This window comes from Ictalurus punctatus, chromosome 17, assembly GCF_001660625.3.
Source record: "Ictalurus punctatus breed USDA103 chromosome 17, Coco_2.0, whole genome shotgun sequence".
Taxonomy (NCBI): domain Eukaryota; kingdom Metazoa; phylum Chordata; class Actinopteri; order Siluriformes; family Ictaluridae; genus Ictalurus; species Ictalurus punctatus.
The window spans coordinates 9484802-9496695 of NC_030432.2; the positions used below are offsets into that span (position 1 = coordinate 9484802).

At 39.5% G+C, this 11894-nt stretch overlaps 1 protein-coding gene across 1 annotated transcript; it reads left to right on the forward strand.

Moving 5' to 3' along the window:
* Window positions 1–1811: 1811 nt before the first annotated feature.
* abcg4b (ATP-binding cassette, sub-family G (WHITE), member 4b) lies at window positions 1812–6297 on the forward strand. Its single transcript, XM_053687518.1, has 5 exons — window positions 1812–1914; window positions 4483–4559; window positions 4790–4958; window positions 5119–5219; window positions 5436–6297. Exons 1-5 carry the CDS (start codon window positions 1812–1814, stop codon window positions 5763–5765), a joined length of 780 nt encoding a protein of 259 aa, XP_053543493.1. The 3' UTR covers window positions 5766–6297.
* Window positions 6298–11894: the final 5597 nt, after the last annotated feature.

Consider the following 11894-nt stretch of genomic DNA (forward strand, 5'->3'; position numbering starts at 1 on the left):
CCCTCAATACCACGAAGTTGATGCCGAACCTCGTTAAATGCGGCCCGGGCCCGGGCTATCTTGGCTGTGTAGTCAGGGAAAACGGAGATGGTCAAATCCCTCGTTTTAATCCGCTGGATCTCTCTCACACGGCGTAAAATATCAACACAGTCACTGTGATAGTGGAATCTGCACACAATAGCTCGTGGTCGTTCACCAGGCTTGAGCTTGGGCTGAAGGGTCTGGTGGGACTGGTCCAGAACCGGCTCCTTCTCCAGACCAAACGCCTCTTTTAACAAGGCCGTTACAGCAGCAGTTGTACAGGTGTCAGGGCCCTCTGGAACTCCGACTATCCTAACGTTATTGCGCCGTGACCTCGACTCCAAATCCCCACATTTATTCTCTAATTGAGTCACGGTCGCAGTGAGAGACTCGATAGTAGTCTTCATATGAACTATGTCATTGGTGCAACCGGAGAGTGCATGCTCCATTTCCCCAACTTTTCAGTGTTGATATGGTAGCCTCGGTAGCGACTTTATCACCAGCCTGCTGTGTTTTCACGGCCTGCAGGTCAAGTTGGATAGTAGACAGCGCATCCCTGAACTTCGCCTGAAACTCCTTTTTAAAAATATCGGCAATGTCCTTCCTCAGTGAAACCAGCAACTCAAGCTTGAGTGCGGCGAAGTCAGGGTCACTGCTCGGGGACGCGGATTCAGGGGAGAAGGGGACTCGCTCACGGCGCGCACACTAGGTCTCAGTCGTGTCTGAATGCTACCACAGGTTTTTGTGTTCTTTCCAGACATCTTAACCTGCCACAAAGTTAAAAGTGCAAATAAGGAAACGAAGTAGAATAAGTCAAAATATATTATATGACCAAAAAGCGCAAATTAATTACAATTTTAATCGAAATCAGCAGGAGCCTCCAACTTCGCGTCTTACTCCATCGAACACCGAATTCGAATTCTCTTTAAGTGTATCTAACCTGACCTGTGCCCTTTACATTATTTTATGAATTACATGAAAAGATGTAAGTTACTCAAACTGACCTACTTTCTCTGATGTCTGTTTGATGTTTGTTTATTTGTTCTGTTTGTCTTCACAGGACTCAGCTTACCATGAGAATCATACATTTGCAACAAGCAGTTTGACTCAGTTCTGTGTCCTCTTCAAAAGAACATTCATAACAATATGCAGAGATCAAGTATGTAACATTTTTTATCTACACGGTGCAATTTCCTGATGTCATGAACATTGATTTCTTTGTTCATTCATTTGATCATTTATTTTTGCTCATTGTTCATTTGTTTCTTCATTCACTCATTTGATTATTTCTTCATATGTTAAAGCATCTTTAATAATCGCTTTATCCTGGTCATGGTGGAGCTGTAGCCTATCCCAGGAACAGTGAGCTTATAATAAGTCATAAGCTCCTAAAAGAGTTTATCATGCTTTTATGTTTTAACAGCAGGATACGTTTGTATGAGGAATTAAACATCAAGATGCTTCGCTATAAGCAGACACTGGTGGGACTACTTTAGATTTTCCCGTGTTCTTCCTCTGGTGTACTTTGAGTGTCTTACTGCTATTATAGTAATTGCCAGTCAGCTAGCATTTTATGAAACCCTTCTGCATCATCAGCAGGTATCTCAGGATCACCTTCTTTTGGAACCCTTAGCCTTCACCTACAGAAGCTTTCCAGCTGTGGGATCTTGTGAGACAAAACCACATCTGCACCAAGTTTTCTTCACTTCTTTGGGTGTCAAGCCTACCTTCTGCAGGAAGTAGAACACTGATGTTGCAAGAATTCCTCTGCACCCTTCTTCAATTGGGAAATGCAGAGCATGCCAGCTGTTGGGAAGAGCATCATCAATCAAATCCTGGTATTGGGCTTTCTTGAGTTGACGGGAGATGTCAAGCCTGTCCACTTGTGGGACTGTGAGCTCCATTCTCAAAATGACTTTGGTGCTTTTAGATACAAGCAACATGTCTGGTCAGAATGATGTTGCCACCACTTCCTCAGGGAAGACAAACTGTTCCTTAAGGTCCACTTGCATCTCCCAGTCTGTTGCTCGGTAGAAAATGGAGTGAGTGGACTAACTTCCTTGGTGTCTTCAGGAGTGCTTTCCTATTAGCCTTTATTATCTCAAGGTCTTGGCAACTTAGCAATCTCTGTGAGAAGCTTGATGTGTCTCCACCCGAATCTGCCTTCTCCCAACAATTTAGGGCATGCTGCAAGGATGTAATTCAAAGTGCAACAAGCTGTTCCACACTACTTACAGGATGCATCATCTTCTTTGCCCGAGCACTGAGGTTGCTTGGTGTGGCCACCACTCTGCTACTACTTGCAAGAGTAAGGCCAACTTGCCCTAGTTTGTGCTCCAGTGCTCCCTCCATGACAGTGATCTTTCCAGTGCTTGGTCACACTGCACCCAATGGCTTGGAAACCCTTCTGTTTGTAAGCAGCAGTCTTCCTCTGCTGCCTCCCTGACTTTCTGGACTGCCATTTCTGCATTAGCCCCCTCTTTCCTTTGGCACTGACCTTGCTCCATTTTTTTATGTGGTTACCTAGACCCAGGCATCCTTGACACACTGTTCCAAAGATTTCTTGATGTTTCCAGTGCACCACTCCTTCCATAACTGTTTCCTAAGTCTTCACTTTCTGCCCACATTTAATGTATCTGCTGCCATATCTTTGCTATCTTCCAAAAGCAGTAGTGTACTTACTGCTCTTACCTGAGTGGCTTTAAACTCTTCCACCACATATGATACTAGCAGACTAAGCTTGGATGTTTTGCTATACACTGATCTGAATGTTTGCAGTACCCTCAGCCATCTTCTCAAATACTTGCTTCACAATCCTGCAATCTCTTCACCTGAGTTATAGGAATCATAGGAAAGTCATACAGCAGGAATGGCCATTGTAGTCTGAGTATGATGCCATACTAGAAGCACCACACCTTGAACTCCCCTAGCAGTTGTCAGCTGTCTATAGCCCTTAGACAGCAACTGAGTTGCTCTTTGGTGTCTTGGATGTTGATATTGTGTTTCAGGGTGCTGTCATAGTTCTTCCCAAGGCACTTGATTCCTTGATCTTGAATCATTGGAATCTGGACCCCTTGTATCCTTGCCCAAACTAGCCATATTTTCCAGGGCACCCAGGATCAACAATATCCTGTGCCTGCGATTGACGAGGTCATTTCTGAAATATCATCCATGAATGTCCTCTATAGGTGGTGCCTTATACTGTCTTAGGCCTTTGTGCCTCAGCACACCATCTCTCGTTCCTTCAGCAAAAGGTTCATAACAGCTACAAATAGGACTACAGATACACTACATCCTGCCATGATACCCTTCTCCAGCCTTTGCCTCTTTGTGGTAAAGCTTCCCACAGTGAAACACATCTTTAGTTTCCACATATGTGACATCATCAGATTCACTACTTCTTGGAGAACTTGGTAGTGTTCCAATGCCTTCTGGGTGAGCTGATGTAGTATGCTTGGGTAAGCTTTGTCTGTGGCCAATGATCCTGGTGCAGATCCTGAGTGAGCTCTATACACCACTGATTTGACCTCTTCAAAGGTGAAATCTGTTGAAGGGTGTGTGTGGTTTAGATGTTGGGAGCTGGAAGAAGCAGTTTCCTAAGGACATGTCTCTGTTGGGGTCACCATGTGCTCCCTCCACAGTGCCTTCTGTAGTCTTCTAATTTTGGGTTTCCTGACGAGAGAGGTCAGCTGAGAATTTGAATGGGTTGTTAAATAATGCCTTTCTTTGCCACATTTTCTCTCTTTGCTTTTCCTGGATTGCCTCTTCTCTGCAAAGTTAAATCTGACTCCTTTGCACCTCAGCACTGTGTTGATTCAGGGCTGCTTTTTCTTCCTCATCAGCTTGCTGCTGATGTGTATCTTGACACACCTGGTAAACAACTCCAGCCAACATTTTCCTCCTCTTGGTTGCATCCCCTTTAAGGGTGTTATCAAGAGTAATGTTGAGATTCTTATCCAGTTGTGCTCATCTGAAATCTGATGCTGGAGGTAGCTCCAGTCTTGGTTGCCTTTCAAACTCCTCTTCTCTTATGGCTTCACCCCTGTGGCAGTGCTCTGAGTAAATCAGAAGTACTGGATGCTGTGATTTGCCTCCTGGCCCAGATCCTCCACTGACTGACTAGCTACACTACTAAACTCTGAGATTACTCTGGGTATTATGAGGTGTCTTGCATTGCTGAAGCTGCTCTTTGCAATTGCACTTGCCTTGGTGAATCCTCACCCCATGTTCGTTCTTGAAGAGTTGTCTCCTTCTTCCTTCATCTTTCTTCCTCTTACAAACCTATTCCCGTACTCCTTTTGCCTTGGTCTGGGCCAATGTCAATGGGATCTTTCCTAGATGGCAAATCATCCTCCCCCTGCTTGGTCTGCCTGGGGGTATTCTCTCTGTGTTGGACTTCTAGCTTGCTTGTGCAGTGTTCCGGGATGCCAACCCTAACACTGTTTCATGCTGTCTTTCCAGGCTGCCATTCATTTTTCACAGATGTCATTGAGTCTTTCTCACCTGTCAATGATCCTTTGCCCCTGGCCACAACGCAGGTAAACTTAAGGTGTCCTTCTTCTCCAGTGTTCTTCCTCTGATGTTCTTTCAGTGGCTTTCTGCCTTCTAATTGCAGCACTGTGAGCATTGTTTGGAACATGTCTGAATCATCAGCAGGTATCTCAGTCTCACGGGTGTCTCAGGGTCACCAGTGATTCAGCCCTTAACCATTAATGTAGCTCTATCAGTAGATATTCTTGAGTAATTCTTGTTATTATTCCTCTGTTAGGTGTTGTCACACTTGCAGTTAATGTCACACGTCTTCATTGGAGTGTTGATAGGCCTGCTCTACCTTAATATTGGCAATGATGCCAGTAAAGTGTTCAACAACACAGGATTCCTATTCTTCTCCATGCTATCCCTCATGTTTGGAGCCCTTATACTTACAGTGCTCACTTGTAAGTAGAGAACAATAAGCAGTAGACACAATGTCCATAACTGTCTAACAAGAAGATAAAAACTATATAATATTCAACCAGATTAGTTATTCTGTTGATTTGTGATTTTAATTTTATAAGGGATATATAGATGGCAAAAGTTATTTTTGTTTGCTCCCAGTTCCTCTGGAGATGGCTGTATTTTTAAGGGAACATCTAAACTACTGGTACAGTCTGAAAGCCTACTATCTTGCCAAGACAATGGCTGACATTCCATTTCAGGTGAGTAATTGTCTGAGTCTACTGAGTCATCTGTATGTGTGTATGAGCTGATAATAGATTTTTTTTTTCACAAATTTTTTGAACAAATTGCTGGCATTCTAGCATAGTCTAATCACATAATGCATGCCTAAATGTAAATAATGTAATTTAGGCTCTAGTTGTCTGTTTTGATCATATTCGCAGCCAGATTTTTTTTTATATTAATCTCGTTCCCAGATCATCTGTCCTATCATGTACTGTAGTATTGTGTACTGGATGACTGAGCAGCCCCCTGAAGCAGGTCGCTACTTACTTTTTATGGCCTTGTCCATCTGCACTGCCTTAGTAGCTCAGTCCCTGGGCCTCCTTGTTGGTGCCACTTCCACCTCCCTTCAGGTACTTCCTGAAAGTAGTCTAATATTTAAACCATTACAATGTTTTTACAATATATATAGCCAGGCCCATAAGTATTTGGACAGTGACACAATTTTCATAATGCTGCCTCTGTACACCACCACAATGGATTTGACAAATATATTTAACAAAAATATTGCATTAACCGTTTAGGAATTACAGCCATTTATTACAGAGACCACCCATTTCCTCCGTTAGTTTGTCCAATTACTTTGGAGCCTGTGAAAATGGAGGGACTCTGCAAAAAATTGGCTTTCATTTTTAACATTTAATGCAATATTTTTAATAAACCCCTTGAATTAAAGCTGAAAGTCTACATTTCAATCAAATCTTGATTGCTTCATTTTAAATCCATTGTGCTAATATACTGTACAGAGGCAAAATTACAAAAATTGTCAGTGTTCAAATACTTATGGACATGACTGTATTCTGGGTTGCATTTTGTGCTTTTGTGGGTTGTTGCAGGTACCTGGTTGTATTATATTCAAGAGTTATTCACCCTTGTTTTAGAATCTAAGGTATCATGCTGTATCCAGCATTTGTGTTTTTATGAATCTCACTCACAGGTGGCCACATTTGTTGGCCCTGTGACAGCTGTTCCAGTCCTTCTTTTCTCTGGGTTCTTTGTCAATTTTGACAGCATTCCAAAGAACTCCATCTTCAGTGGAGTTCTTATGTTTCTTATGTCAGGTATGTCTTATTGCTGTATCTTAGGTGATAACATAATCATTGCATCTCTTCCACTGGAGACCATTTGTTTATTTGCTTTGGACAGGTATGATTTTGAAGGGGTCATTATATGAATCTATGGAATGAATCGCTCTGAGTTTGACTGCCCAGAAAAAGTCTGCAAGTTCCAGAAACCTGAAGAAGTACTGCAGTTGTTGAATATAGATGATGGCCAGCTTTACATGGACTTCATCATAATGGGCATTTTTTTTTTTCATCCTTAGGCTGGCTACATACCTGCTGCTACGGTACAAAATCAAATCTGAGAGATAATAATTCTTTAATGCATTCACATCTTCTGTGCCATGTCCTTTATGGTTTCCTCCATTTTTCAGGCCTTTTTGACAGGTAAATTGCCAAACTGTTCAAAATCAGTATGTTGTATTATGCAGCATTGTATTGCTTTAATTTGAAGAAAGTCGACTTGGAAATTACTGCACTGCAGCACACTACCATGATTGTATTACACTGTTTAAAACCCATCACCTATTTATATCTACAGTTCATGAAAACCACTGGAAGCCTGAATATGCTGCAGGGCTTTTTTCCTCTTTATTTCTTTTCTTCTTCTTTTTTTAAAACAAACTACGTGACATACTTGAAAATATATTTTTCTTTTATATGTCCTTATGTCCAATTCTAAATTGTCATGGCCCTCAGGGGCAATTCCACCCCTGTTCCCCACGTAGAACTTCCTCCTCTGTTGACTCCTTCCATTTTCTGTGTAACCTTCCTCACGTGTTTCTTATTTCACCGATTGGTTAGTGCTCTATTTAGTTCCCTGTGTTTCTTCCTTAGTTGCTGGAGCATTATTTCAAATTCGATTATGTTTAAGTTCTTGGTTTTCTTATGTTTGTTATAGTTATTTTATTTGTTATTTGTTTTTGATTATTTAGCATTTTTCTAAATGTTTATTTTCAGGTTTATTCAGTTCTGATAATCCTGGTTCCTAGTGTGTCTACTCCTGTGTCCCTAAAGTCTGTGTCCTTGAGCCTGTTCCCTGTGTTAACCCAATAAAGAAGTTCTGCACATGCATCCGCCTCCAGATCGTCAGTCAATGAATGTTTACAATGGCCTAATTTCTGCAGCGTTGGCTGTCATTGTGAATAACAGATGGTTAAAAATAGAGATTCGGAACCCAAGACCCGAAAAACTTTGTAACTTTTATGTATGTATGATTCAATGACATTTCTATAGCTGTTGTTTCAGTCCTTAATCTAGTTATGTTAAGGAGCATTTCTTACTGCTGCTGCTGTGAAGAAACTGGTGAGCTTTCGCAAACTACATTAGATCTATTTAAATTTCTTTCTTTTTTGGGGGCACTGCTGGGAGATGAGCATTTCATTGTTGCTTTTGAGAGCCCTGATTGGCTAGCTCACATGTTATGGTATCTCTTCAGTTTCAAAAATAAAATGTGTATATATATTTTTTCAGATAGCTGGGGCCCCACTGATCTTCAGAGTGGTAAAGATCACCACTATATACAGACTTATTGGCTCAAAGAAATTCTACAGTAAATTATGAAAAAGTCCGGTCTAAAATTATATATTAGTAACAAACAATTTATATATATATATGTGTGTGTGTATTCCAAAAAATAGTGATCCTAAAAAACGATGCAATTGAGCTATACAATAACCTATGTGTCATCAAATTTACATTTGTTGTTAGTCTGTTTTTCTAAAGGGTCTAAAACATCACCAAATCTAGTGACAAAGTTGTTAAGCTGGCAACTGTAGGGCAATTACGTGCAGTTAGCCTGCTAAGTCTAACCAGCTAAAACCTATTGTAGAGAACAAAACCATAATACATTGGGGTCCATAAGTGGTGATGTGTCATTTGTTAAAATATTTCTGTTTTGCATTCTTTTCTAATTTAATACAACACATTATATTATTGACAACAGTTGAGTGAAAAGTGGAGTATTTGAAATATTTACATGAATTTCATAGCATTTGGTGTGTCCTGTTTTGCTTTAATGACAGTGTGCACTCGAGCTGGCATGGACTCCACAAGTTTGTGCAAAACCTTATGATCCATTTTAGATCGTCTGATTTTAGTGTCGTCTGTAAACATGCTATACTAGAAGAACTCAGGCATTACGAAAATCTGACCTTTTGTACAAAGCAGTTAACATGGTCAATATCACAAATTTGCTTACATTTAAATATAGACCTAGAAATATTGCAGAATCTTAATTATTAAATATTCAATCTATTGAACATTTACTTTCCTTGCTTTAAATATATAAACATTTGTAAAACTTGTGTTTATTTCCAGTTAAAAACAACAACAACAACAACAACCCTGATATTCAATTTAAAATTTTTTGGTCCCCACTGTATGTAAACATACATTTGGTGCAAAAATATTTTGTACGGTCTACACAGGGGACATTTGGGCATTGTTTCACAAACTCATTCCCAGAAAACGAATTAGCATATAACACCTTTGGGTGAATTTACCAGGCTGGGGGCCCATCCTGCCATAAAATACATTATGTCTGTCCCATTTGATACTTTGGTCATTATAAAGTACAAAGAGGTGCATGGGGTATAAGTAGGATATGAGAGTTAGATCTTAAGGAGGAAGATGTTTGGAAAGAGACTGTGTCTTGATCTAGTCTTAAGGAAGAATCTTGGATCTGATCTCTGTCTCCAAAGCAAAACATCTGTATCCTATGCTGGCAACACAAGTTCATTAATTTAATTGGTTCTGTAAGTTTTCACATTTTACCTGTTACTTATTTTCTTAGATTTGTCCTTATGTTCTTCTGCTTTTACTTCTGAAGGATAGTGTGTAACATGGATGTTGATTAGAGTAATAGAATGTTAGACACGTCTAAAATAGACCTCTGACAATAAATAGGAAAGGCCTTTGCTTGCAATTCAAACCTCTGAGCTAACAGAACAATTACTTAATAAATGTATATAAGTCTCTGACATGGCAATGTCATATTTTAGTACAAACTTATAGAATAAAGCTGTTTAAATGAAATGTACAGTATAATTGAACCCTGATATATTACCCTTTCAGCACTAAAGTTATTGGTTTGGTTATATAAAAGATTATTGTTTGGAATCAGTTACATTAGGTTTACCTCGTAAATTGAAGTCAGATCTTTAATTGAACATTGGAGTCAGATATTAAAGTTCACACTGAAGCACACAGTTAACCTTCTGCTGCACCTATTTTTGTCCATGTTCATAGGGGACTAAGATGATATAATTTTATACTTACTCCTACAGTTTTTGGAGACTAAGATGTGATAGAAAATATTTTTCCAACATGATTAAAACTACTTAATCATTGCAATTAACACCTTTCCAGCGCAATAACCACAGTGCGAACTGAAATCACCCAACCAAAGTTCTCATGTGATTTAACCCTTTAAATTTCATAAATTAGATCATTGTAATATAACCTGTTTAAATTAAAACCTGTCAGATACAAATATCCAGACATGTCTAAGTGGCCTGTAGTCTACAGAATTGTAAGTGGCACTAAATACTACAACCCCAATCCGAAAAATTTGGGACAGTATGGAAAATGCAAAAAAAAAAAAAAAAAAGAAAAGAGTCATTTGAAAATTAAATTCACCCTGTACTATATTGAAAACACATTATTAACACATTGTTTGATGTTTTATTTTTTGTGAATTTCATTTATTTTGGAAAATATACACTCATTTCAAATCTGATTGCAACACAGTCCAAAAAAGTTGGAACAGTCAACTGTTTACCACTGTGTAACATCGCCTTTTCTTTTAATAACACTTATTAAGTGTTTTTGGGTGCTGAAGACACCAGTTGGTTAAGTTTAGCAAGTGGAATTTTCCCTCATTCATCCATTATGCATTTCTTCAGCTGCACAACTGTACTGGGCCTTCATTGCCCTATTTTGCACTATATAATGCACCACACATTTTCAATCGGAGACAGGTCAGGACTGCAGGCAGGCCATGCTAGCACCTGCACTCTCTGCTTACAAATCCCTGCGCTTGTAATCCGGGTAGAATATGGTTTGGCATTGTCCTGCTCTGGATGGCAGCATATGTTGCTCCAACTTGTGTACATATCTTTCTGCATTAATGGTGCCCTCACAGATGTGCAAGTTACCCCTGCCATGAGCACTAACACACCCCCATACCATGACAGATGCTGGCTTTTGGACTTGACGCTGATAACAGCTTGGATGGTCCTTTTCCTCGTTGGCCCAAAGAACATGAGGGCTGTTTTGTCCAAAAACTATTTGAAATGTTGACTTGCTGGACCACAAAACAGAATTCCACTGTGCTACTGTCCATTTCAGATGAGAGCAAGCCCAGAGAAGTTGTCCAGAAGCCCAGAAGAAGTGCTTCTGGACTGTGTTGATGTATGGCTTCTGCTTTGCATAGTAAAGCCTTAGCTTGCATCTGTGGATGCAGCGGCGAATGGTGTTGACTGACAAAGGTTTACCAAAGTATTCCCGAGCCCATGTCAGGATATCCATTACAGACTCATGACGGTTTTTAAGACAGTGACGTCTGAGGGATTGGAGATCACGCGCATTCAGAAGTGGTTTTTGGCCTTGCCCTTTAGATTTGACCGGATTCCTTGAATCTTTTAATTATATTGTACATTGTAGAAGGTGAAATGCCCAAAATCCTACTGATTTGTCTTTGGAGACTGTTGTTCTCAAAGTGTTGGATTATTCACTGACGCATCTGTTGGCAGATTGGTGAGCCTCGACCCATCCTTGCTCTTGAAGGACTAGGTCTTTTTTGGAGGCTCCTTATATACTATGATTAGACAAATGCCTCAGCTGTTTCACATCACCTTCTTATTTCAACTTGTCAGTATTAGTCCTAAATTGCCATTTTCTGTTAAAGTAACTATCTAAAGATCAAGGCTGTTACTCTGTGGGTGACATGTTTACCTGAAGCCAAGAGAAATAGGTTAGTGACCGTATGTTTACTGTAAGTAAACAGTATGAGACAAATGGCACTAAGAGCAAATTCTGAACACAACTGAACAATAAATCTCTCTATCACACTCTTAAAATGTTGTCATGTTAACTGTGTCTCACCTCACACAGTTAACATTTTTGTGCAAAAACATACCAGTCATGATTCATGTATTTGAACATGTCTATTTTATCATTTGAATAAAACATAATCCATGCTATATAAGTATCCAATTATTGATGCTTAATTACATTGCCTGGAGTGATTATTTTAATGACTAATTCTTTATATTTTATACTGTTACCTATGAAGTGTTGTCATTATTGAATCAACAGACAAAAGGTGTTATATAGTTCTTTTTTATTGTAGTGAAATATATTGTCATTAATGATACATGTATTAATTGGCTAGTCTGTGGCAAATGAATGAGAGAAAAGGTTATAGGTCTTATTTTATTTAGACTGCCATCTGCCTATTTTGTATCTCATATATCACATACTATTGTGAAACCGGTTACATGTTTTTGCTTATGGTAGCAGTTTGCAATGTAGTCAGATTGCTCAAAGTGGTTAATCATTAAACAGAGGATGAGAGTAGATGTGCTGACC